Source organism: Eptesicus fuscus, chromosome 14 (genome assembly GCF_027574615.1).
Source record: "Eptesicus fuscus isolate TK198812 chromosome 14, DD_ASM_mEF_20220401, whole genome shotgun sequence".
Lineage (NCBI taxonomy): Eukaryota > Metazoa > Chordata > Mammalia > Chiroptera > Vespertilionidae > Eptesicus > Eptesicus fuscus.
Genome location: NC_072486.1, coordinates 63,059,107 through 63,086,281, shown reverse-complemented (window position 1 = coordinate 63,086,281; position 27,175 = coordinate 63,059,107). Strand labels below are relative to the sequence as shown.

General features: G+C 49.4%; 1 protein-coding gene across 3 annotated transcripts in view; it reads left to right on the top strand.

The window, feature by feature from the left end:
• The window catches only part of CCDC136 (coiled-coil domain containing 136), a 28,831-nt gene extending 7,649 nt beyond the window's left edge, over window positions 1-21,182 (top strand). For 2 of the 3 annotated variants that reach the window (XM_028129061.2, XM_028129062.2), the window contains 14 exons: window positions 2,968-3,291; window positions 5,345-5,456; window positions 6,038-6,206; window positions 6,410-6,550; window positions 6,890-7,048; window positions 7,303-7,473; window positions 8,121-8,306; window positions 9,811-10,005; window positions 10,700-10,927; window positions 12,286-12,732; window positions 12,860-13,081; window positions 14,233-14,493; window positions 15,145-15,471; window positions 20,842-21,182. In XM_028129061.2, coding sequence (XP_027984862.2) covers window positions 2,968-3,291; window positions 5,345-5,456; window positions 6,038-6,206; window positions 6,410-6,550; window positions 6,890-7,048; window positions 7,303-7,473; window positions 8,121-8,306; window positions 9,811-10,005; window positions 10,700-10,927; window positions 12,286-12,732; window positions 12,860-13,081; window positions 14,233-14,493; window positions 15,145-15,471; window positions 20,842-20,952 — 3,053 coding nt within the window. In that variant the 3' untranslated portion in view covers window positions 20,953-21,182. Of the gene's footprint in view, window positions 1-2,967; window positions 3,292-5,344; window positions 5,457-6,037; window positions 6,207-6,409; window positions 6,551-6,889; window positions 7,049-7,302; window positions 7,474-8,120; window positions 8,307-9,810; window positions 10,006-10,699; window positions 10,928-12,285; window positions 12,733-12,859; window positions 13,082-14,232; window positions 14,494-15,144; window positions 15,472-17,259; window positions 17,321-20,841 lie in introns of all 3 variants that reach the window. The other variant, XR_003613306.2, reaches the window with a different exon arrangement.
• The last annotated feature ends 5,993 nt before the right edge of the window (window positions 21,183-27,175 follow it).

The following is a 27,175-nucleotide window of genomic DNA, read 5'->3' as shown; positions in this document are numbered from 1 at the left end:
TAATGAAGAGCTTTTTCAGGCGTGGGGGGACCTTCCTCGGTTCCTCCTGCACTTGAGCATGTCATTTTTGTGGGGCTAGACTCCAGAAGAGACCCTAAGGGAGATTTGAACCCAAGCATCAAGGGCACAGTAGGGAAGTGGAGTTGGTCAGCCCCCCCAGAAGTCCCCCCAGGCCGTAGGGCCTTTATCCTAATGGCCAGTTGACATGTATGTCTCCCCCACTAGATTCTAAGCTTCTGGATAAGCTCCTCCCTCGGGCCTGCAAGCTCCGCCCCTGTGCTGTTCAGCAGTGGACAGAGCAAGGACTAGGTTCCTTTCAAATTGGAAGGAAATCAGTGAATCTCAGTGGAGAGGTGCTTGGGTGTGGCACAGAGGTGATGACCAATTAAGACTTGAATAGACCAAGAAGAGGAGACGGCTAGGGAAGGAAAGACTGGCAAAAGATGTGCCTAGAGCTTCACATGTGCGCTTGGGAGAGTAAGAATGGGGCAGGAGACCGTCCCTCCTGCCCCTGAGACACCCTGCCCAGTCAGCATTTATACCTGCAGTATGTCTCCAATTTGCCTTCTCCTAGTACTCAATAAACGTTTGTTCAATAGATGACCCTCTGCCTCATTTATGCACGAATACAGCAAACACTTATCAAGCTGCATTATGCCAGGTACTATGACAAATCCTAGAGCTATAATGATGAGCAAAACAGACATGTTCCCTGCCTTCACGAAGCTTATAGTCAAGGAAGTAGGAGAGCAAGGTTTTACACATACACAGACACACACACACACACACACACACTGCAAAACTACAAGGTGCTTTGAGAGCATCTAATAGAGGACTTGCTTAGTTTTTTTGAGGAGATGGGGGAGAGGCTAGGGAAAGTTGAAATCTGAATGGTGAATAGAATGAGCAGAGGACAGGACAAGGGATAAGGACAGTGTAACTTGCAGTGTTTGTGGGAAGGTCCTGACCCTCCCAACCTAATCTTCATTAATTCTGTAATCCGGGCTCCCAAATTTGAATTTTTTATTGATGTCAGTGCTTTTTACTCTCTCTCCACATTTAGGTTCTCCTAATCCCAGATTATCCATGTCCAAAAACCCTGAGATGTTCCACAGATACTGAGAGCTCTGACACGTTTCTTTTCTTTTCTTTTTTTTTTTTTTTGACACGTTTCTTTTGTAAATTAAAAGCTATTATAAAATAGAGGCCTGTTGTGAAAATTCAAACAGCACCAATTTATACAATGTGGAAAGTAAAAGTCCCCATCACATGCTATCTCGTACTTCAGAAGGAACTGCTCTTTTTTTTTTTTTTTAATATATTTTATTGATTTTTTTACAGAGAGGAAGGGAGAGAGATAGTTAGAAACATCAATGAGAGAGAAACCGATCAGCTGTCTCTTGCACACCCCCTACTGGGGATGTGCCCGCAACCAAGGTACATGCCCTTGACCGGAATCGAACCTGGGACCTTTCAGTCCACAGGCTGACGCTCTATCCACTGAGCCAAACCGGTTTTGGCCAGGAACTGCTCTTTATGGCTTGGCACGCAGATCTTTCCAGACCTCTTCCTATGTCTTTGTATATTTGTATTCTGTATTGTACATACAATTGTTTTTTGCAAAAATAAGATAGTACAATATATTTTATAGCTGATTTTTCTTTCTAGTTAGTATGTATGGAAACCTTTTCATGTCTTTTCTATAAATCTGCCATTTTCTTTTTAATGGCTGAGATATTCTATTTAACCATCACTAATTTAAACAATCTCTTATCAATCGACATGTAGGTTATTTTCCCCATGTTTGGTTACCATGTGATGAACCTACATTTGAATTTCAGCTGTGAACTCTAAATAGATATTATTTTAGGGCTAGTACTTACCACGGGAAGTTCATGGGCATTCTGAAGCTCTAATTTCTAAGCTCCCAGACTGAATACATGAGAATAGTCTGTGTGAAAAAATTTTTCAGCCAGGGAATTTAAATACACACACACACACACACACACACACACATATATATATATATTCCTTTCTGAAATACACACACACACACACACACACACACACACACACATATATATATATATATATATATATATATATATATGTGTGTGTGTGTGTGTGTGTGTGTGTATTTCAGAAAGGAAGGGAGAAGAGGGAGAGATAGAAGCATCAGCACAGTGGAAATAAATGCCTGTGTGCATTTACTGAGCCCGTTTCCCCACTGGGGAATTGAGCCTGCATCCCAGGCATGTGCCCTGACTGGTAATGGAACTGTGACCTGGTTTATAGGTCAGTGCTCAACCACTGAGCCACACTGGCTGGGCTAGCCAGGGAGTTTTTAAAAAGACTCGGGACATAAGAAAAATATTGTAAGTTAGGTTTGGCCTTTAATTCTTAGGCAATTCCTTAGAAATACTAATAATACTTTCTTTTTTTTCATCCTACCCGAGGAGCGAGGATATTTTTTTCAATTGAGTTTTAGAGAGACTGTAAGGGAGAGAGGGGGAGGAGGAGGAGAGAGAGAGAGAAACATTGATATGAGAGACACACATCAATTAGTTTCCTCCCACACTCGCCCCCAATGACCGGTGCAGGGATTGTACATGCCCTTGACTGGGAATCGAACCCTCGGCGCTCTGGTGCACAGGCCGATGCTCTAACCACTGAGAACACTGGCCAGGGTTTAATAACACCTTTTGTTTTCAATAACCTAAGTTGTTGCTTTTGGTGCCAAGCCTCAAAAATCTACTTTTCTACTACCTTACAACATAGATTCACTCTCTGCTCCCTTCTTAGGTATTCTCTTTCATACCAGATGAAACTATACTTCTCTGATGGGGTAGACACTAGGTTGTCAGGGGTTTCCAGATAAGAAATTGCCTCCCTTTACCTTTGTGCCTCTAGAACATGGTAGATTAATTCACTTATCCTCTTGACCATCCTAACCTTTGGGCTTTGCAGGTGAATTGCGGAATCTACGGGAGGAGATTTCCCTGTTAGAGCGTGAGAAAGAATGTGAACTTAAGGAAATAGAACGGGAGTTGCATTTGGCCCAGGCGGAGATCCGGAATCTGCGACAAGCCGCAGATGATTCTGCGACTGAACATGAGAGTGACATAGCATCCCTGCAGGGGGACCTCTGCCGGATGCAAACTGAACTTGATGACTTGGAGCGTATTCGGAACGAGTATGAGCTGGAGATCACCTCCCTCCGTGCAGAAATGGAAATGAAGACCTCTGACTCATCCAATAGTTATACTCTCTCAGATTTCTCTGAGCTGCAAGGTATGAGAGTGCAAGCCCTTCTCCTGGTCTGTCCGTAAAGTCAAGCAGAGGGAGATAGTGTGCCAGAAGATGGTGGAAGGTGGTCTTAGATAATGAATTGGGAACCTCTAGAAAAAACCTCCAGGTTGAATTCAAGACTATAAGGGAGAGAAACTTACCCAGAGTCACACAACCAGTCCATCGTGGTGAGAGAAATAGCACCATGGAGATGTGCCCGGAGAACTCTTTCTCAGAGAGCCATCCGGTGTTTGTCGATTTGACTCTGCTGAAGCCCTTCCTGGGGAAGACAGTTCTAGGTGGGAGTACCGGGGCCGCCACCCTGGGAAACGTTCCTGCTGTTCCAGCATCGGGGTGCTTTGCCTGGACTGCTTTCTGGGGGGTCCTCCAGTCCTGCTCCCAGACCCTGAGATGCTAATTGTTAGGCTCCTTTAGCCCTCCCCAAAGTAGAAGCTTTGGGGACAAAAAATCAGAGCACAAGACAGCTGGAGAGGAAGGGAGGTTATTTCTAATAATACACGAGGTACTCAAAAGCTCAGAGTTTAAAAGGTTTCAGACTGAGTCTCCCAGCTAGTTGCTAGGATGCATGACATCAGAGAGTTTGCCTTTATTCTGAGGCTAGATTGATGATCTGGGTATAAGGGAGGCCTTATATTAGGCTAGGTCAAGCAGAGGCAAATCAACAAGGAATCAAAGAAGTACTAGGTTTCCCAGCTGTAACAAGCCTCTCAGAAGAGCCTTTGGATTTGTGATGCTAGGAGAGGCCGACAGCCCAGTGGGAAGGCTGGGGCTGGACTTACACAGACTTCAGTTCAGCATCTCAGCTCCACTGAGTAACAGAGTGAACTTAGTCTCACAGTTATCTCTCTGAACCTCTGTTTCCATTTATATAAAAATTGGTTAATAAAAAGAGGAGCTATTCAGTCACCAGCTAGATGAAATCCTGAAACAGGAAAAGGACTTGAGGGAAAATGTAGATAAATATGAATAAAGTAAAGGGTTTAGTTAATATACCAACCTTGATTTCTTAGTCATGACAAATGGACCCATTGTCAGATATGAACAGTAGGGAAACTAGATGAGAACTCTTCCAGGGAATTCTGCATTCTTTGCAACTTTTCTATAAATCTAAAACTATTATAAAATTACAGGTTTATTTAGAAAAGAAAATTTACAGGGCTATTCTGGGGATTAAATGAAATGCCTAGCATGTTGGAAGCACTCACACACTAACTGAAACCATCAAGTCTATTGTTTAACACACGGTTGATTTTCATTAAAGATTAGTTTCCTTCCTCCTTCCTTCTGTGGTAATCTGCAGTATTTCGAGGACTTTGCTACATAGATCAGGACTTCTGATTGGAATAAACATTAGAAGTAAATTTCAGGGTGTTGAAGCTGATGATAGTTAAGACACTTCTTTTTTTAAAAAAATATATTTTATTGATTTTTTTTTTTTTTTTTTTTTTTTTACAGAGAGGAAGGGAGAGAGATAGAGAGTTAGAAACATCGATGAGAGAGAAACATCGATCAGCTGCCTCCTGTACACCCGCTACTGGGGATGTGCCTGCAACCAAGGTACATGCCCTTGACCGGAATCGAACCTGGGACCTTTCAGTCCGAAGGCTGACGCTCTATCCACTGAGCCAAACCGGTTTCGGCAAGACACTTCTTTAAATATCAGTAGAATTAATATTCTAAGATAAATAATTCTTTTTTTTTTTTTTTTTTAATCCTCACCTAAGGATATTTTCCCATTGATTTTTAGAGAGAATGGAAGAGAGAGGGAAAGAGAGAAATGTCGATGTGAGAGAAACATCAGTTGGTTGCCTCCTGCAAATCTGGGAAGATGAGAAGAAAGGCAGCTCAGAGAGCCTTTGCAGGATGGAATTTTCTGGGCCCTGTCTTTGAAGCCTCCGCATGTGGTATCTCTTCTGTCTCTAGAAAAAGAGGAGCTAATCAGCCCTCTGCTACCAGGTTTCCAGGCAGGAAAATGGGCTGGTCATCAGGGCTTCCTCCGTAGGACCTCACCTCTCTCTCATCTCGTCCTCTGCAGAGGAGTTGCAGCAATTGCGGGAACGCTACCGCTTCCTGAATGAGGAGTACCGGGTCCTGCAGGAGAGCAACAGCAGCCTCACAGGGCAGCTTGCAGATCTGGAGAGTGAGAGGTACAGCCCGGAGGCTAGTGGGACCCTGTAGGGCTGGGCTTTTCCCTGAATAGAACTGTTGCTGAAGGCAGATGCCAGGCTCACGCACGTCCCTCTCCTCCGGGAGATCTGGTCTTTCCCGTGGTGTCTAGGATATGGACACCGCCTAGAAGAGGCATGGGGACCAGACTCAGTGTCTAGGACTAGAGTTGATTGACTTCACAAGTTTAGTTTTCTTCTATTCTGGGCATTAGAGGCTGGTTTGCTGTGCCCTAGAGTAGCTCAGAAGTGATTCCTTTGTTGTCCACATGGACTTGATTCAGTCTGATGTCCTCTATCTTGGAGCTGACTTGACATCAGAGCCAGCCTCAGGCCCAACTGGACTGGGACGCTTAGGGTCTCCCAGAGCCAAACAGCGCTTTGCAGATTGAGGTGCTGGGGGCATTGTGCCCTTCTGAGTGTGTTTTTTTGAGAGAGAAATCACAATAAGAGGCTCCTTACCATTTTTTGCCTAAAACGAAGACATCATGACCAAGCACAATTGGCAGGTGATTCTAGGCAGAATTCTCTCCCAAACATGGCTCTGGGGTTCTGGATTGCAGGACACGAAGAGCAACAGAAAAGTGGCTGGAGTCCCAAACACTAAGGAGTTTGATGTCAACAGAGTGTCAGACTGTAGAAATGGATTTCCTAGAACCTCATCCGGAAACCCATTCGTTGCGACAGAAGCTGCTGGGAGCTGAGGAACAGATATGTGACATGCAGAGCAAGGTAGGGGAATGCAGGCCCTTTTTGTTGTCCCTCTTGTACCTTCTCCTGGCCTGTGTGAGAAACATCTCCTTAGACACAGGACAGAGCTGACGAAGGAGGCGTGCACTATGGCAGTAGAGAGTACTCTGGGGTCTTGCTTGTTTGCCTGATGTGCCCTTGGAGTGCACTTGTAGTAAGCCACCTTCCTGTTCTGTTTCTCACAGTGTAAGGAATTGTGCTGTGAGTTGCAAGAGCTACATCATCATCGCCAGAGCAGCGAGGAGGAGCAGAGGCGGCTGCAGAGGGAGCTCAAGTGCGCACAGAATGAGGTGCTTCGGTTTCAGACTTCCCAACACGCCACCCAGGTAAACATTGCCAGGAAGGGAGTTTGGGGAGGGCAGAAGGGCCTCCATGGAGTCGCCGCTTCCTTCCAGGGAGGATGAATGCAGAGTAAGGCTGTGCTCTGCTGACTCTTGCCCTGCCACCAGGGGTAGAGTCTATCCAAGACCGATTGGAGAAGTCAGCTAGCCTTGCATTCTAGAAATGGTAGCCATCCCTGAGTGTCTGCCTCAGAGAAGAAACCAGACCAGAGACCTGCGGGAGCTCCTCAAGATGACTGCATCGGGAAAAGCGCCAGGCTGGTCTGGAGAGGGGCCTGCTGCTTCTTGAGAATAACAGTTCCACCCGCATCCTTCCCACCACAGAACGAGGAGCTGAAGACCAGACTCTGTGCCCTGCAGCACAAGTACGATGTTAGCCAGGATGAGCAGACTGAGCTCTTGAAGGTGCAACTCCAACTTCAGGCTGAGCTCCGGCAGCTCAAAGTCATGAAACCCACAGCCATAGAAAGCCAAAGTGAGAAGGTAACAGCAACCGGAGGTGAGGGGCAACTTAGGTGCTAAGAGGTTTTGGGGAAGGTGGATATGAGTAGAGAGTTAAAATAACTCCAGCCGCCACCTGTGCAGCACCACAGGTGAACTCAGCCGCCCTCAGTACTGTGTTAGATGAGAGGACAACCAGTGAGTGGAGGGTAGGGAGGAGTCTGAGAGTGACTCGGGCAGAAGAGTGAGTGGGTTGAGGGTCCCAGAGGTACTGCCCAAAGGCCCCTCCACCGTAGGAGTTACTGTGCCGGCTGCATAAGCTGCAGCTCCAGAACGAGAACCTCTCGAGTGAGAAGGATAACCTGATGGACATGCAGCAACAGCTGCGGGAGGACCTGCAGTACCAGGAGGCCGAGGTGCAGCGCCTCAGAGACATCGAGGGCTATTTCCAAGAGAGCAATGAGAAGGTAAAAGAAGCGCCAGGTGAGGGAGAAGGTGGCCAGGCCGGGCTGCTGTGCGAGGATAGTGCAGAGGAGGAGCGGGGATGGCAGGAGGTCTATGGAGGAGCTGTTGGTGAGGGAGGTAAAGCGTTGCTTAGTAGAAAAGTGCTCTCAGAGCGCCACGGTGCTCTCAGCTTCCTTTGATTTTGAATCAGGAAATCAGCCTATAAAAATGAACCCCTTTACTTTCTTTTTTTTAAATATATATATTTTATTGATTTATTACAGTGAGGAAGAGAGAGGGATAGAGAGTTAGAAACATCCATGAGAGAGAAACATCAACCAGCTGCCTCTTGCACACCCCCTACTGGGGATGTGCCCGCAACCAAGGTACATGCCCTTGACCGGAATCGAACCTGGGACCTTTCAGTCCGAAGGCCGACGCTCTATCCATTGAGCCAAACCGGTTTCGGTGAACCCCTTTACTTTCACCATGCCCCAAATGGAAGCCCAGAGGTCTCTGTGTAGGGCCTGTTAGGGGCTTGTCCATCTCAGGAGCCTCAGTGGGATGAAATTGGGACTGGAGAGGACAGGTAGTACTCCCTCCGTCACTGCCTGAGAGGAGAGAGTGCAGCAGCTGCTCCGGGTGATGGCGGGCTGCCTCCCTGCCTCAGAACGCAGAGATGCAGTCCCAGCTTGAGGCGATGAAGCAGCTGTACCAGAACAGCCAGGAGGAGCTGGAGCGGCAGAAGCACATGTACGATCGGCTGGAGCAGGACTTCCTGCTCTGCCAGCAGGAGCTGATGCAGCTCAGGACCACCCAGGCCATCTCAGAGGACAAGAGAGAATGTGCTAATAAGGTAATTATGGAGAGAGGTGGAAGCTCCTGGGCACTTCCTCTGGAGAAGGGAGGTTAGGGCAAAAGAGGAAGTCATCCTGCCACCCAAGGCTGTGGGCTCTTGTGCCTTCACAGCTGAGTACAGCGAGGCAGGGAATAGAGGCAGAGCCCCAGGCTGTTAACTTTTAAAACAGTTTTCCTTGACCTGAGCCAGAGCTTAGTAGGATCAGTATATCTGGATCCAGTCTGAACACTGGAATGCTGGCACATAATTCCATGTGTAGTGATATCTTGTTATTTGTGGAGAACATACACATAGGCCCGTATCTGCCACTTTTATTGTTAGAACTAGAAAGAGAGGGTCTGATTTTCTGAGGCAGATTGCAAATGCTCTTGTCAGATGGCATGGTCTTGTGCCCAGAACGCTGATTGGGTATTAAAAGGGCCGAGGCTTCAGAGTAGTTAAGTCCTCTAAACTTGACTCTGCCTCGCTTTAAATTGAACAGAATACTACTCTTACCCACTTCCTTTCAGTAACAAATCCTGTAGTGATAATAAAGCCTTCCTTACTCATTCTCTCTTTTTATCATAGTGTGTAAAATGCAAGTCATTACCAGTTACCCTGTGTTGAGCGCTTTCAGGATCACTGATGGGAAATGGAAGGGTGTTGAAGCATGATAGAGAACAGGCCCAAGATTCTCAAAAAGTAGTGGAACAAGTCACATTCAGCCAAAATACTCATTAGCTTCTGCCATCGCCAACAGCAGGCTGTGTCCCCAGGGAAAGGCCTTCAGGGGACACAGAATTGGGGCGGTTATTTGAGTCAGCCCAACAGTCCACCTGCCTTTCTACTCCCAGGCTCACATCCCCCCTTTCCCCATTCCCACTACACTTAGGAGTAAGGGCATCTGTGCCTCCTCCCCTAATGAAAGAGGAACAGTGAGCTGGCACACAAAACAGCATTGAGTTAGTCCCATATTAGAAGATTTAGATTTCTGGAATCATAGGATGATTTAGTTTTCTTAACCCAAATTTAGCAATAGCACATACTTTTCTAAAGATTTTAAAAGATGATTACAAAAACAAAAATGGGGGGTGGATTAGGGAGAAATTAATTCTTTATTGGTAAGAAGCATACTTAGGAATAAAAACAGATTTAGGATAAAGAGAGTCATAGGGAGCAGAGTTCCTAGCAGGGTGGGAAAATGGCATATACCAGAGGACAGGAAGGCAGCGGGGAAAGAAAAGGGAGGGGTGTTGATGACACTCCCACTCAGAGTGTTCTCAGAAGAGACTAATAGAAAAACTTAAAGCACAGCCACACAGCCATCCCGAGCAGCCTGCTGGCGTTCCCCACTCGGCATCTAAAACTTGGCGCAGTGTGGCTTGGGATGATCAGTTCAGGGAGGGCGACCCTGGTGAATCACAAGAGGCGGGAGGACACAGAAATGCTCTGCTGGCCACACAGGCAGAGAACTACCTTACAGAGTAACCCCCCTCCCCGCCCCGCCCCGCCCCGCCCACAGTGTGATGCACTGCTGTCCAGACTGACAGAATTGCAGGAAAAGTACAAGGCCAGCCAGAAGGAGATGGGGCAGCTGCAAATGGAGCAGTGCGAACTGCTGGAGGACCAGAGGAGGTTGCAGGAGGAGCAGGGCCAGCTGCAAGAAGATCTGCACAGGCTCACGTTCCCGATACCCAAATCTGGTCTCCTCCAGAAGGTAAAGGCAGCCAGCGAATGGCTGCTAACTGTGGAGAAGTGGCTTTGAGAAGCTTCCCAGGTGTGACTATACTTGAGAAAAAGAAAACGTGGGGATTAAGATTTTTCTTTCCTTAACCAACCCCTCCTTACTTTCTCACCAATTTCAACCAAAAAATTCAATATAGCTGATTAGGGTTTTACTTTTTTTTAATCCTCACCTGAGGATATGTTGTTTTTTTTATTGATTGAAAAGAGAGAGAGAGGAAAAAAAGCCATTGGCTGCCTCCTATATGCATCCAAACTGAGGATTGAACCCGCAAGCTGGGTATGTGTCCTGACCAAGAATCAAACCTGCCACTTTCCAGTGTCAGGGATGATGCGCCAACCAACTGAGTCACACCGGCCAGGGCTTGGGTTTTATATCTTAAAATACATCTTATGCTCTGGGATCTGTCCTGCATTTTATATTTAGATATTTAATCTAGCTGGAGAAAATATACTTGAAAGTACTTTGTAAGCTACAAAATACATCCAAACACAAGAGATCAGTTCTGCTCAACTGGCAGATCTCCACAGGACTGCTTGTCCCAGATGGACTGCAGAGCCAATCCAGGGATTCCTGAGGGGAAGGAGGGTCTCCAGCAGGGTGGAGGCAGAGGGCTTTCCCTGGGACCACCACAGTTCCTGCCCCTTCCTTCCACTCTACCTCGCAGAGTTACGAGCTACTTACAAAGTTACAAGACCTGTATGAACTACAGCTGCTCTACCAAGGCATGCAGGAAGAGCAGAAACAACTGATACACAATCAAGAAAGCGTATTAAAAGAACAATTAGAGCTGCACAAAGAGCTGCATCTTTTCAAAGAGTCTCATTTCCAGGAAGTGTTGGAGAATCCAGAAGGTTCCAAATCACTTAAGTCCTCAAAATATGTCCACGACAAGGTAACCATAGCAAGAGGCAGAGAGGCGGTTCTGGGGACAGCAGGGGAAGGGGCCGCACAGCAGGGTCAGTGTTAGGAAGGCCTGTTAGGCCAGGAGTCAGGATGAGACTGAAGCCCTGACCTGCCCCAGCCATGACTGCCCATGGGCTGGCTCCTGGAGATGGGGCTTCAGATACGGCCTGAGGACCCACCACATGCATGCCCAGCCGCAGTCCTGGGAGCACTTAGGACCGGGACGACCCGGAAGTCTGTAATTGCCTGATAATTTGTCTCGACCCATTTAGCGTCTCGTTTTCCAGATGTATAATACCATTGTAGTGTTTGGATTGCTTGGGACTGACTGAAGGTGTCATCCTTTTCTCATGAGATGGTTGATAATTGAGAAGTACACTTTTCAGTGATAAGATCTATAACCTTTTGGTGTTCTACATAAGGCCAGTATGGGGCCATTCCTTTCCAAAGGAAGCGTCCCAGCATGAAGAGTTCTTGATACTGACCATACTGCTTTCATCGCAACATTGGCAAGAATAGCAGCCAGGTCAGGGGGGTTAGACACCAGCAAGGGGCCATGCCTCTGAGGGCTCACTGGTGGAGATCTCCATTTAAGTCTTTCAGGTTTGGGGGGTGAATTTGGCCTGAGGGCTCAGTGAGAGCAAGGAAGAGCAGGTAGACTGTTTCAGTTTGGGCGAAATGAATTCATTCGGATATTAGCCAGGACAGGGAGACCCAGGGGATAGCAGGAGTCCAAACTGAGATTTGATCAGATTCCGGGGGCATCAGATTTCAGCCTAGATAACACAGGGACCAGGGACCAGGTGTGAAATGTTTCCTTAATCGATCAGATCTTGTCCTGGGCATCCATAGCCAAGAAGCCAGGCCCGGAGGGTCTGGGGAACATTCCCAGAGTCCAGATTCAGATTTGGGGCAGGAGGTCAGGGACTCGTAGTGAGACCTTGATTCCCTCTTCTGAGGAATGCTCATATTCCAGGCCAAGGCTGGGTTTAGAGCTAGAGGCAGGGTACTGCGTCTAAAGGCCGGGATAATGGCACACCTGACTGGGAAGAGGGCACGTGTTCTCGAGACCCACTGAGCACTGCTCCAAGGAGAGAGGGATGAGTGCAGAAACAACAGAATTGGGAACCCGGAAACATTGGAGTATCTTCCCTGGGGAGATTTTCCCATGAGCAAGAAACTGACCCACGCCAGTACCCGTAGGCTAAGTTGATGGCCTAGGCTGTCCTGGGACTGGAGTGAAGGTGTGCAGTTCTCTAAAGTGTGCTCAGACCTCTGCGCCAGGAGGGGTGCCGCTCGGACTGCAGTGTCAGAGTAACGATGCTGTCTCCCACCCACTCCCGGCAGTCCAAGATGATCGCCTCCCACATGCAGACTCTGCAGGAGCTGTACGAGGCCAGCCAGACGGAGCAGGAGCTACAGCAGCAGGAGCATGGCCGGCTCCTAGAGGAACGGAAGAGGCTGCAGGCTGACTTGCAGCTCTGCCTGGAAGAAATGCAGTTGCTCCAAGCCCGGTCCCCTTCCATAAAAACTAGCCTTGAGTCCTACAGGAAGAGTTACGGTAGCAGCATTGACTGCAGCGAGAGCTTCGGGAGCAACCAGCCCAGTGAGGAGAACTTTCTCAAGAGCTATGACAGCGGCACCAGCACCACCGAGACCTGTCTGAAGAGCTACCGCACCAGCAGCAGCAGCAGCGTCGTCACCATCAAGAACAGCGGCGGCAGCTCTGACACCTGTTATAAGAGTTACGCCAGCAGCACTGACGGTGAACCTGCTGAGCCTGAAGATGTAGAGGTAAAGGTGGCCAGCTCACACACAGGCAGGGAGAGAAGGTTCTGATCTTATTAAGGAAGGGCCTAGCAGAGGGGGGCGGAGGGCAGGTGCTCCCCAGGGTGCCGTCATTCCTCCCCGCCCTCCACAGAGCTTTGATGACATGGTGGCCGAGGTGCTGGTCAAGCTGCAGGGAGTGCAGGCCATGTACCAGCTCAGCCAGGAGGAGCACACCCGGCTGCAGGAGCGGATGGGGACGCTCCTGGACCAGCAGAAGGAGCTGAAGGAAGAGCTGGATGCCTGTGAAAAGGAGTTCAAGGAGTGCTGCGAGGGCCTTGGGAAGCCTGCTGCCTCCCCCTGTGACAAGAATGAGGTAACGGCTCTCAGGGAGGCAGGGGTTCTTGGAGGAGCCCCTAGAGCCGAGGCGGTCGGAGCCATTTCAGAGAGGCTGAGGAGAGAGGGACGGGCTCGCGGCGGCTCTGTGTGGTTACCGCCTTCCTGGTCAGACGGACACAGCGGGCACCGAGGCCCAGGAGGCCGGCAGTCTGGACATTTCTCAGGTGCCCACCGTGTTGGACTTTCTGATCTTCAAGACTGAGTTTTTTCCCCTCTGCCACTTCTGTTCTCTTGTTTGCACTATTCCCCAGGCACTTCTGTCCAGTTGTATTTTTCACCTGCCAATTTTTTTTAGTTAGTTTGCATGTGTTTGACTTGTCTCTTCAACTAGATTGTAAGCACCTCAAGGACAGGGCCCCGCCTCCTCCTGGATCTGTCATAATGCCAAGAAGAGTGCTCTGCATCCCCTGGCAACGGGACAGAAAGCGTTGTCTCTGAGCAAGAGCAGCCCACAGTCCAGCAGGGTCCCTGTGTATGCAGGGGAGAGGGTCAGAGAGCAGACCCGTGGGCCTAGGTTGGCTAGTGTAGGTGCCTACCAAGGAGACCCTGATGTGCTGCCGGAAGTCAGGGAAGACAGACCAGAGGTTAGGGAGCAGGATTGGGAATTGCCGCTCTTTCCATGGCGAAGTGCAGGTGCCCAGGTGCACGCTCAGGTGTCCAACACAGTTCCTTCAGTGATTGTACCAGTAGAGATACCGTTTGGGTGAAGTAGGAGTTCCCATCAAAAGACATGATGGAATAAAGTCCAAGGTTCAGAAGGGGGAGCCCTATAGTTATTCTTCAGATAGTTCACAGTAAAAGTACCATTTAAGTCATCTTTTGGTCATAGTAGATGTAAACCACCAGGTGCCTCAAGTGAGGGAAGAGTCATTTGTAAAACTGCTTGAGAGGCTCATTTCCCACAGTTTGAGGTTTTCTCTCGGTTTTAATAACTTGTCCAGTGTCATTAAGTGGGGCTGAGATGTGAACCCAGGCAGCCTGGTTCCAGAGTCCACACTCTCAGTCATTATGTTCTGCTGCTAACTCCCCACGTGCTCTAGCAGGGACATTTCTGAGGCAGTGACCCCAGGCAGGGCCCAGGTGGACTGCGTAGGCCAGGCTGTGGGTAACGGGCTCCCCTACCCACAGATCAGAGAGCTGCAGGCCAAGCTGCGGGAGCTGCAGCTGCAGTACCAGGCCAGCATGGACGAGCAGGGCCGGCTCTTGGCCGAGCAGGAGCAGTTGGAGGGGCAGCTGCAGTGCTGCCAGGAAGAGCTTCGCCAGCTCAAAGAGAAGAGGTCCTCTGTCTCCAACGGAAAGAATGCTGATAAGAACGTGAATAAGAATGCCAATGGGGTTAAAAATAAAAAGGTGTCCAAGGCAAGCCTGGAGAGTTCTGAGAGCAGGCAGGTGAGTAGTAACCATGTAGCCAGAAGCAGAAAGGTAGATAAGGTCCTGGGAAGAAAAATCCTCTCCCACCATTCTGACCAAGTATTTGTAGAGAAGTTTCTGGGGTCTCTGAGGTATTTAGAGCAGATCCATCTTGGTTCCAGTTTGGTGTACTCCCTTTTCCTGTGAAGTTAAGGGGAGAGCAGAGTGCAGACCACTCATGCGGAGTACAGCCAGCTCCAAAGGACCACAGCTGCTTCCCTGAACCCAGCCCAACTTCCTGGGGCCCCTGTGCTTCCTGGGTCACATGCCCAAGGGAAGGACCAAATGGATGAGAAGAGAGGAATTTATTCAAAGTAGTTACAACCATAAGTGGAAGAGGAGTGGGTAAAATAGGAGTCACTGTGCAGGGGCAGGAAGAGCAGGCGAGGTGAGAGCTCAAGAAGCTTTAGCTCTCGCTGCTGTCTAATGGCCGATGGCCAGATAGACGGACCGGTCTAGAGAGGCTGGGGGTGACTGCCCTCCACGCTTTGATCAGTCCCCGATCACCGTGCTGCCCACACACCGTGAGGACATGGGACGATGTGTTCTTGAGATAGTTCAGCATTGTGCTGAGGGTAGGGATCTTGGCAGGTAACAGCATCCCCCATCCTGCCCCACCTCCGCCCGCAGAATGTGGACGTAGTGCTGTACTACAAGGCCAGCAACCCCGACCCAGACGATCTACCCAATCTACCCGATCTACCGAAAGAGGAGACGAAGAGGGAGGAGGAAAAGAGGGAGGAAACTGAAGAGGAACCAAAGGAGGAGGCCCGGGATGAGCTAGTTTCTGAGCCCCCTGCTCCCATAGAAATGAAGTCCACAGAAGATGCGGAGGAGGGATTTGAAGAGTCTCAAGACCAGGAGGGTAAGGAAGAAGACAACCAAGATGAGGAGGACAACAACCCTCGCCCTGAAACATCCGAGGAAAACCCCCTCAAAATTTCTGAGAGCAGAAAGGTAACCACAGCCAAAGGCTGGATCGTGTGGGAAATGGGTCCTTGGGCTCAGATGCCTAGGATGGACTTCTACAGGAGTAGAGGCCAGTGAGCTCTGTCTGAGGCAGGGCACTCCGGGAAAGCAGAGATGGAGACGGGATTGGAGAGAGTGGTCTCTCTGTGGGAAATGGCAGCTTAAACTAATTGGCTGTGGAACTGTATTGCAAAGACCACCTTTGCTGGGAACCAGGGTGGGATTACTGGAGTTCCACCTCTTCATTTATGTGGTACCATGTTACTTATGTCAGGAGGGTGCTCCCCCTGCCTTAGTGCATTAGTGCACTAGGGACGCTGACAGTACAAGGCCTTCTGTCAGCAGGACCAGGCATTCAGTCCCCATTTCCCATGGTGCCCTTTAAGTTTGACCTTTGCTGTTGCCGTTAGGAGGGGGTGGAGGGCTGGTGTCACCCACTGGGCTCTGTATATTACAAGGCATGAGCGTGGGGGCCTGGAGTGATCAGAAGTGACAGAATATTTCACTCTGGAGACCAAACAGTTCCCTAACCCTTTAGTTGCTGGATCTTAAGAGGTTGGAGTGGGAGTATCCTGAGTCCTTTACCAACAAAATATAAAAGTATTTCTGTATGTTAATAACTAGTTCATCTGTACAGGTATGTACCAGCTGAACTCCTGCCCTGGTTGAGGTTAACTGGGGGCTCTGGCTCCCTGAAGAGATTGAGTACTTCCTGAATAAGTCCAGGTTCTTTCTGTTGCTCTAAACAGAGGGGAAGAAAATAAGTCTCTTGTGGTGGGGTGCCATAAGGCTCTCTGGGATTTTCTGGCAGGCCAGCCTGCAGCACGGCTGAGGACCCAGCATGCAGTCCTTGTTACCGGGTCAGCCCTTTACTTAGGATGGGAAGTGGGAGAACCGCAACCTCTATCCCGGTGTTGGTGTCTAATTTCTTTGAATTCATGGCATTCCACCAGGTGCTGGTTTAGAGCCTCAGAGACTTCCTGGCCTTGGGTGCCATATTTCTCAATGCCAGACCTGATATTTTCTAAGTCAAGCACTTCCTGTGGAGGTGGCCCTTTGGCCCAGGGGGTCCTGTCTCCTTTGCAGGCAGCTCTGTTGGCATGTGTGTTATCGCCTGCAAACACAGTTTGTCTCTGGAAGATTGTTGCAGGCAAAGAACTGGCCCTTCTCCATGGTTGACTGTTTTAATGCATTTTGTCTCACAACCACAGCATTACACTCCTAGGGGATCCTAGGGACCAGAGCCCAGAACACTTAGAGAGTTGGTGGCAAACAGCCAGAACAAGGGGCTGACAAAGGGACAGGTGGCCTGGCAAGAGACGGCTCTTCCTAGGGTGGCAAAGTATACATCCTTCTCTTCTGGAGAGCCCAGCTTCACTTGGAGCTTCACTTTTCCACAGTTACCGACCCACAGGCAAGGTCTGGGCGCAGAGCACCCACTTGACCGGTTTGAGAGGGAAATGAAGCCGGAAAGCTGGACTCACCACCTGGTTGACACCTATCCGTGTTGAACCTTCTGGAGGCTGCCAGTGGGAAGAACCAGGCCGGGTAGCAGAGAAGAAACCTGCTGCTCTCGCTGACCAGTTATTTAATCTCTTGATCTCTCTCTCTTTTCCCTTTGTTTTCTCATCTTCGTTATCTGTTGAATTCATGTGTTTATGTCTTTTTACGCCACCTTTCTTTCACCTCCTGTCTCTCCTCGCGCTTCTTTCTCATTTGATATGTTGCAGCCATCCCCTGCCCCCAACCCCCCCATCTTCTCCTTGCCTCTTGTAGGCCTGGTGATCATATCGGCTTTGCTCTGGTGCTGGTGGGCCGAGACGTCGTCCTAACGCAGGTACTGGTATTGTGTCTTCTTCCGAGGGATCGAGGGAGGGTGCCCTGGCCTCCCCTCTTTTCCTTTTCTCTCAGCTGCTTGCTTCTTGCTTTTGGAAATCTGTGACTTCTTGGAGCATGTCTTTAAAATACATAGGGAGTTGGAATGCCCACTCTGGACATGGTTTGAGCTTCTGTCTTCTGGCTGGGAAAAGTTTTGATGATCCCAGCACTGTTGCTGCTTCCAAAGCTGCCCAACTACTTGTGATGAGCTGATGTCTGTCTGTAAGGCTGGCCTGGTGCTCTTTGTTTAGCCCCAGAGCCAAGCACTCACTGTTGTAAGTGCCCAGGCTGGCAAAATAAGGACTCACCACCGCCCCTGTTGGGTGAGAGAGGAGGTCTAAAGAGCTGTGACTCCCGTAGGGTCATGTGTATGAGGGGAGCCTCAATTCATCCTTCAACCTTGGTAAAAATGGAACTGAAACCCCTACCATTTTATATACTTTCTACTGAGAAGTTCTCTGATTTGGGGCTTTTGGTCTTCAGAAAAGTGAGAATAGGAATGCCAGGGATTTTTTCTAGTTCTCTCTTTGGGGGCCAATTCTCAGCTGGGCTTCCTGGAGAGAATGTGGTACTATATTGGTGAAAAGTTTCCACCAACCAGAGAGATGCCAGTGTCTCAGGGAACCAAGGCTGGTATATTCTGGGCACCTCCCAGTTGGCCAGTCCATGTAATCTGGTACCAACAGGGTACCAAATTCAGGAGGCAGGATGTGGCCTTATGGCCCAAGGTAAAACCCTAGGGTTCCCCCTGCCTTCGAGAACCATAAACTCTTCTCTCAGCCTGCTTTAGCTCCTTTCTTATGCTCCCCCTGCCCTCTCTCACCCTCCTTCTCACTTCCCAGTTAGTGGAGTATAGTTGGCTTAATGCATAGGTTCAGAGTGGCAGCTGAAGCATTTGCTGATAGCTTTTATCACCATTTCCTTTTTTCTCTTTCCTCCCCACCCCCTCACTTTTCCCCTCTTCAGCTCTTCTCCTTTTAGGCATTACACTTACACCCCATAGACAGACTTCAACTCCTTTAGTGACAGGTCTCTCCCTGTACCCGTTCCGTCCCTGTCTGCCCCTTTTTCTAAGTCCCTATGGGATGAGGCCCAGATTATTCAGCTACAACCTTTCTCCAGCTCAAACTCAGCCTGGCCCAAGCAGAGTGAGAGGAAGGAACTCCTGGTTTAGGGTCCTCTCAGGGGAGCTGGTTATGCCCAGAGCCTGCTGCACCAAATACGCAGCTCCCCAACCAGGAATCGAGGTAGCATAGGTAGAAACTGCCTGACAAGGTGGCCAGAGAACTTGGCTGCGTCTGTCTCTGCTTCTTACAACTTGGTCCCAGGGGGCAAAATGCATAATCTGAATGTCTGTTTCTTCAAATGTAAGCAAAAGATAAAACCTCTGCCTTCCCCACTGAGGATCAGATGAGTTCATATATAAAAGTACTTTACAAATGATAAAACACCACATAAATAAAAAGAACAGACACTTATATAATGCATACTCTGTGCTACGGCTGTCCTAATCACTTTATCTATAGTTACTCATTTAAATCTTACAACAACCCTATTATTAATTTGGTATGTGATAAAACTAAGGCACAGAGAGGCTTAGTAATAAAGCCAGGAAATTGTGAATCAGATTCTAAGGACTTAACATTAGCAACAGATAAAATTCCAATCCTGATTTCCCTTATCTCCTCATTTTCAGCCATTTTCCTTGGTTGCTTCCAGGTAATTAGGAAGATACCATACTTCTCTTTATGCAGCCTCCGATCACAATGTTAATCTCTTTCATGTATTATAAAACCCCTTTGCATGTTGCATATGCTAAGTGACCCCTCCCCATTCTCTACCTGTAGTTGCTTTTGTGGATTCAAGACAGAAATTTTCATTTATCCCCATTAGAGAGAATCCACTGATCTAACCTGTGAGGTGTTTTCTTTTTAATCTCAACTCTGGTTTCAAAATATTTCCTTTTCCTACCAGCTTGTCATCCTCAGGGGTGACAAGCCCTCCCTCATATTCTCATCCACGTCACAGGTGAGGGCCGAGCCTCTCAAATGTCATCTCGCCAGGCTTTTATCCAGCTCATTGGTCACATAACAAATGGTCACACAACAAACCGTGCTGTCATCCTACTCACTCCCTCATATTCTCTCCAAAGATATCATGGAAAACCTTGTCAAGCACCTTGATTAAGTCCAAAACATGATTTTCTTGATCTGTGAATTTTTTTTATTTTTTAAATTGAATTTATTGGGGTGACATTGGCTAATAAAATGACACCGGCTTCAGGGGTACGATTCATCTGTGGGTCTGTGAATTAGTGACCCAGTCTGAAAGGAAAGCCTGACATGACTCACTCCTTTGTGATACTCGAACCAGCCCTTTACTCAGCCAGCCTGGACCCTTGCCTGTGCCTGGTATAAAGGATGCCAGTTCACATGCATGGGTTCAGCACTCTCCACCCTTAAGAACCCCAGACTGGCATTTGTAGCAATGCACATTAGGATATAAGCATCTGAGCATGTCAGTATTTTTCCTAGCTCCCTTTTCAGTTATTTTCTTACATGAATTACTCTGTATACCCAACTCCAACATTGTTTTGCTTCTCACTTCATATCTTATGTTCTTTTTAGTAACTGTTTTTACAAGTATAGGAGGTTTTCTTTGCTCTTTATAGCAGGCTTAAAATCCTCCTTTTAGGTTCGTTATTCTCTGAGCAAATGCATTCTTAGCATTGATGGGCTATATTCGCCCTTCCCTAAAACTGTATTTCTGTTATGCCATAGCTTACGACTTAAAACTCAAATTCTGTCTTTCAAGTAATACAGTAAAAAGGTAATAAAATTAGGAACTACTTCCTCAAGTATGTATTTTCTTGTTCAGGATGTCATGTTCCCTGAATGAATCAGCAGGATTTGCTGTAGTCAGCAGGGCCTGGCAGCCTCCCAGAGCCAGTGACCGGCTTCCTTGAATTTCCTTGAGCCACCATCATTCTCCGCAAAGGTTTTTGGCTGCCCAGGGCCTCATATTGGCCTGCACTCCGTGGTGTACTTTCTTTATTTCCTCTCAGTCTTAGTATCCTCTTGACTCTGGGTTCATTCTCCAGGAATTAATGAGGTGCAGCTGCTTTTCTTAAAGGCCCACATTTACCCTCATATTTTTGCCATGGTAGCCAACCTTCCCCATTACAACCATTTGGATACTCTGAAGTCTGGCTCCTGAACTTGCTTCTACACACAGGAACTGGTATTCTCATCCCATGGGGCATGCAAACAGGCAGTCACCTTAGGTGGGACACATAGGGTCATTCCAGGTACTAGTGGTGCCAGGACTCCGACCACATTGTCTCCAGCAGTTATCCCGGAGGTAAGCAGGAGTGGGCCATGATGGTCCTGAGGTGTCTCCAGCACCGGTAGGCAGGGGATGTCTGGCTTAGGGAAGGGTTCAGAAGGCTGGGCACTCATCATTTGCCTTTGGTCCCCACAGAACATGTTTGGGATGTGGAAGCCTATGGTGTTCTTGGCTCTTGCAGCTGTGGCTCTGTATGTGTTACCCAACATGCGACACCAGGAGGCAGAGTTCTGCCTCATGGAGTGATGGCAGACCTGACCTGGGCCAGCCGCCGGGGCAGATCCCCAATGGCTACTACCCTCAGCTTTGGGCAGGACACACTGTGCCGGAGCCCCATCCATCCACATGTCCCAGTGGCCCCATCTTCTTAGCCTCAGCCACCCAGGCTGGAAAGGCTTCTGGGGAGCTGCTGGCGCCCATCTCCTGCCTTGTGTAAGATCCTGGGTTCCTTGTAATTAAATATCAACCTAACTACATGAGATTGTGTGGCTTCTGATTTGTTAAATACCTCACAACACAACCAGAACAGCGCCGTTTCCCTTAAACCAGGCACCTCACATAAGGGTCTGACTCCTGAATATGATTTCTCACCCAAGAAATGACCCCAGAAATGAAGCTGGCTCCTGTGCTGCTGGCCAAATCACAGATGGATTGGCCTGTACATATTAACACACTCTCAGGGAGCTCATCTGAGCACAGAGAAATGGAATGAACTGGGTACTTTGTGTGAGGGGGGCCCAATGACCCGCCCTTAGGTTCTGTGCCCACACCTAGCTATTCGAGAAGAATGCCCTGAGAAGATCTGCGAGTGAGCCTTCGTGGCTTAGTCCTATGACTTCTCAAGGGGTTTGCTCTTAGAGGAAACTTGATTAACCACTCGGGGGCCTGGCGATAAACAGGCCACACACACAAAAGCTTTACTGAAAAGTTTAATGAAGGGACAATGTACAGAAGGCAAAGTTGAAAACCAACTTTGGAGCAGTGAAGTCCCCAGACATCAGCAACAGTGGAAACTGGCTACCATCCCAGGCCTGAAAAGGGGCCCCAGACAAGTGGAGGCCAGAGGGAGATGTGGTCCTTGTCAGAGCCACAGATAAAGGGGCAGTTTATGTGTCCCCACCTTCTTCCCACCCCAGGTTCCTGTTGGTACCTCTCATTGGCTGAGCCCTACTGGGAGCCAGAGGCAGAGGTGCCCATGTGATGACATCTTTCTAGGTCAGCCTCCTGGAGTTCAAAGCAGGGCAAAGGATTGAGAATGGGTCTGAGTGGGGACAAGCAGAATGTGAGGGTAATTTATGAGTATCCTTGTTTAACATTCATCCCTGTGGAATGCTTTGTGATTGGTTGTTCTCATCATGAAGTTTCCATATGAAAACCCTCAAGTATATTCATAAGACCTCCATGGCTACCGGTTTCCTGAGACCCCTCTCTCTACTTCCTTTCCGCCTGATGCCAGAAGAGTCATTCACTGAAATATTCAAAGCAACCTATAAAGCAAGTCTGGTGATGGACACTGCTAAGCACTAAGTGAATTCAGCAGCAAGGCCACTTAGAATAGATTTTTAAATTGTGTGCAGCCCAGAGGAGTGACAGGCTGAACTGGGTGGGAGTCCATCCCAGCAGCCCTGGGGCCAGTGCTGAAAACAAGACCAGCCCTTCAAACAGGGCTGCACCTAGGCAGATGGACGGCAGTGCCACACGTCCCTTTTGCCTCCCTCTAAATGACTTTAAAGATAGTGCTGATTTAGGGTGGCCTAGCTTCTAGCTACTCAAAGTGTGGCCCACAGATCACCATTGTAAGCTTGTTGGAAAGGCAGCATCTCAGGCCCCTTCAGACGTGCAACATAGAACCTGCATTTAAACAAGATCCCCAGTTGGTCAGTAGGCCCAATAAACTTTCAGAAGCACTGCCCTCCGTTATATTAGACTGTGTGTCCTCGGTTGGAACCTAATTGAAATTCCTTCACAACTCACTGGTGCCATTGGTCCCTGGCTCCTGGTTGTTTAGTGTAGTGAAACCCTGCTATTTATCGACTTCAGTCACCAGTTGGCTAGAGAACTTATATGGTGGAAAGGACTAGAAGGTTACCTACCACTGTGGAAAGGACTAGAAGGTTACCTACCACTGTGGATCACTGATTTAACTTGGAATTAATCAGAAGTCAAGATGGAGGTCATGGTCTGGTAGGCAATCGGCCTCAGTCAGGACTTTATTGGTCCTTCCCAGGCCCGAATCTAGAGCCTGGGCAATAACAGGAAAATGATCCTGCTTTTCCCCAGCCTTTTTGCTTAGAGCTCTTCCTTTAGGACACTTGCCCCATTAGCTCATTTTATTTTAAAATATATTTTTATTGATTTCAGAGAGGAAGGAAGAGGGAGAGAGGGATAGAAACATCAATGATGATAGAGAATAATTGACTAACTGCCTCCTGCATGCCCCCTACTGGGGATCGAGCATGTGCCCTGACTAGAAATCAAACCGTGACATCCTAGTTCATAGGTCAACGCTCAACCATTGAGCCACAACGGTCGGGCCCAATGGCTCATTTTAGGAAGCCATTCTCTTCATCTTTTTGAGCTCTGACTCCTGGTCTTGTTGATATACTTCACCAGAGTAAAGAGGCCTCTCTGTGTTGAATGTATTAGTCACTTGAACTAGCTTTACGTCTGCAGGGTGTCTCTTAGAAGCCAGGGGAACGGGCACCCAGGCTGAGGTACAGATAGAATCAAGGACTCATACCACCTTCAAGGACCTCCAATTCCCCCCTCTACAGCCCTCTGCATAACTGCTTCCTTTCTGCTCTCTCCCTGCACAACAGCCCCCTCTGCTTTCCCTTCCTGGGTCACGTGGTACAGCATACCATCTACTACTCCTGTCAAGGATCAGCTGCTATTGGGGGTCAGGGTGGGTGGTTCCAAAGATCAGAAGTACTCTGGTTCTGATGCTGGCAGGTGGAGTGTTAGGATGTAGAGAAGGGAAGAAGGAAGCATGGTGGAGATCCTGGCTGTGGACTCTACCGGGACAGAGACAGAGCTGGGAGGAAGATCTAGCTCCCCAGAACCCATAGGCTTTCCAAGATCCCAGCACAGGAAGCAAACTAACATTTTCTGATCACCTACTAGCTGCCAGGCACCATGCTCATCATTTTACATTACCTCCTTTCATCTTCACACATAAAAAATCCCTATGAGACCACTATTAACTCTATTTTATTTTTTTAAAATATTTTTATTGATTTCATAAAGGAAGGAAGAGGAAGAGAGAAAGAAGCATCAGTGATGAGAGAGAATCATGGATCGGTTGCCTCCTGTACAAGCCCACACGGGATCGAGTCTGCAACCCAGGCATGTGCCCTGACAGGGAATCGAATCATGACCTCCTGCCTCATAGGTCAACGTTCAACCCCTGAGCCATGCCAGCTGGGCTATTAACTCCATTTTAGAGATGAGAAAACTGAGGCCCAAAAGAGTGATATCACCTGCCCAAGGTTACAGAGCCTATAGCTCTTTCCATCTTACCACATTGTCCCTGGCACCTGGGTCAGGGCCACAATCAGTATCACTGACTGATCAAAGGGCCTGCTGTGAGCCTGGCCAGCCTGCTGTTTCACAGGTGACTGTGAAAATGTCCCTGGCTCCAGAAAAACATGGCCCCTTGGGCCTGCTCATTCAGACTCTGCGCAGACCAAGTTAAATATGGCCACTGTCAGCGGCGGAGGAGCAGCGTCCCTTGATGGGAGAACTAGGGCCAGGTGGAAAGCCAGGCAACCTGCTCCCCAGAGACAGGTCAGCAGGTGGTGAGTCAGGGGGCTATAAACGGCCTGTGGCCCCAGCCACCACTGCCCCAAATACTCAGCTGATGAAACCCCCTGTAAGCCCCTCTATGAGCCCCGCCGGGCTCAGGGAGGGACACATTGGCCCTCAGGGAGGCCACTCCACTTGGCAGGCCCCAGGACCAGCATTGTGCACGGTCTGTTCCAGCCTCATGGCCGGGCCTGGGGCCTGGGCTCATGGGCTATATTGAGGGCTGAGTCACCAGCCTGCCCCTGGGTCAGGCTGCTGTGACTTGACTGGCTGGCTGGGGCCTGAGTCAGGCCCCGATTTATCCTGGAGAGCAACAGGCTCAGGTTTCAGGGGGGTAAGGAGGGTTCCGGGAACCATCCTTGGCACTAGGCACCGTGCTCTGTTGGACCACTCACTCCTCTGGGGTCTCACAAGGACCTCTCTAGGAGGGAGGGAGTGAGCAGCAGGAGAGAGACTTCTTTCTCCACTCGGCGGCTTCCCTCCGAACATGCCACCCTAACAGAGGCCCTCAACTGACTGAGGGACCTCAGGTAACACCCACAAAACAGGTCCATGAGCCACTAGGATGTGTACAGGGGCTGTTGGCTCCAAGCAAACCCACTTTACCCTGTTCTCTCCTCCCAGCAGCTCAGAGAGAGGCACCCATCCTTTCTCAGATCTGTTCCCCTGTTTCTTCATCAAGGCTTCAGAGACTACATCACTGAGCCCTCAGCCGGCACCTCGGTGGGGTGTCAGGAGTGCCTTTACACACACACACACACACACACACACACACACACACACACTCAGTCCCTTGTGAGACCTAGCTATGTGTCATGTGTCCCCAGAGCTGGGCATCTCTCCACGGGAGAACTCAGCCTCTCAAGTAGACAGACAGACAGCTCTGATGCTTGGTGGCTGGTTTGGCCATGGGACAAAGGTGGTATGGGGTATGGACAGTGCTGGGGATAGGGAGGGGGTGCCAATAGGAGAGCGGAATTCCTGAGCACCTCGTCACCGGCAGCCGACAGAACATGAGCCTGAGCCTCGGGCCCAAGCTATTTATACCTCGCCTGTCACTATCAGGGCCCCCACAGCTCCCCCCTCCCAAGCCCCACACAGCAGGCCCCTTCTCTACTCCTCCCCCTCCCTACCTAATGAGAAGGGAAAGAAATCATTCATGGACCCCTTTCTCAATAAGCACTGCCCCCAACCCCCTGCACTTCTTCTGAGCTCCATAACTAACGGGGATTGCCCTCATTCTGTCCTGCAGAGGGAAGACAGCCTTCAAAGCTTCCCATATCCCCTTCCTTTTCACGAGTCTGGGGGGAGAAGAGGAATAAAGTAGACTGATTCACCTATAAGGTCCCAGAACCTTCCCAAATTTCAGTCATCACACAGCTTGAGCTGGAGGCTGTCTGGCCCAAACTTATTTGGTCTTGAAGAATAAGAAAGCTGAGGAAGTCTGGCCCAAAGCGGGTACCAGGGGTACATGTATGTTACAGCATTATGGAATATATGTTCTCTTCAAAATTTTTATTTATTGATTAATTTTTAGAGAGAGAGAGAGGAAGGGAGAGAGAAACATTGATTTTTGTTGTTCCACTTGGAATAATAAATTGGTTGATTCTCGTATGTTCCCTGACCACGATCAAACCACAATTTGGTGTACCAGGGTGCTCTCTAGCCAACGGAGCTACCTGGCCAGGGCCACATGTGCTGTTTTATGTAAGTCTACTCTACAGCTCTGTCGTCCAGGCCAGCTCCTCTGTTGCAGTGCCTCGATTTCCTTGCGGCCACCATTCCCTAGCCTCCAGCCGCCCTCTGCTTGCTCTGGGCCCAGTCCTGCCTAGGCTTCCTGGCTGGCTTCCCCGGGCTCTCCCTGCCCACCAGCCTCTGTCACGTTTCCCCTGGCTGCTCTGGGCAGTGCTCTCCCTGTTTCTGTCTGGCGAACCCGCCCTTTCACTGGAAGGATCTGCCCTGTAGCCCAAATGGGCACATTGCCCAGGGGGCTCCCTGCTACTGTGGGGCAGAGTCTCTCCCTTCCCTCTCATCACCTTGGTTGAGTCAGGCTTGAAGGTGGGGGGGCGGGGGGGGGGGCGGGAGAAGCACATTGTGACTCACTGGGTTCTCTTTTCCTGAGCTCAGCTTCATTCTGAGGGGATGAGGCCAGACGGGCTGGTGACAGGGACACTGAGTCAGGGGCAGCCTCCCTCTTTCTCCTGGGACCCCGGATTTGGACTTCAAACGAGGCTTTTCTGCCTGTAAAGTGGAGCACCCCCAAAGCCTTCTCCCTAAGGGCCTCGCAGTGTCCCTACTTCCTCTCAGTCTCTCTCTACCCAGCACACACATTTCCCTTCCCCGTCCCTGTCCGCAGGTGGACAAGACCCTGGGCTGGGAGCCAGGCTCCCTGTCGACGGCCCCGCCGCCAACTCATCCAGAAAAGTCGGTCCACCCCCCATGAGTGTGTTCTGCACCAACCACCGGCCTCAGTTTCCCCACTTATGTCTTCAGTCCCGCGGGACGTGGAGGGGGCATATTTCATCTCTGATTGGCAATCCTTAGTTTTGGGGTGTTGGGTGCCCACCCCCCTACATTCCGGCGCAGCGCCCCGGGACCAGCCCCCCCCGCCCCTCCTTGGCAGGGGGCGGGAGGCCCCCTCGGGCTGCGCGGGCCGCGTGGGGGC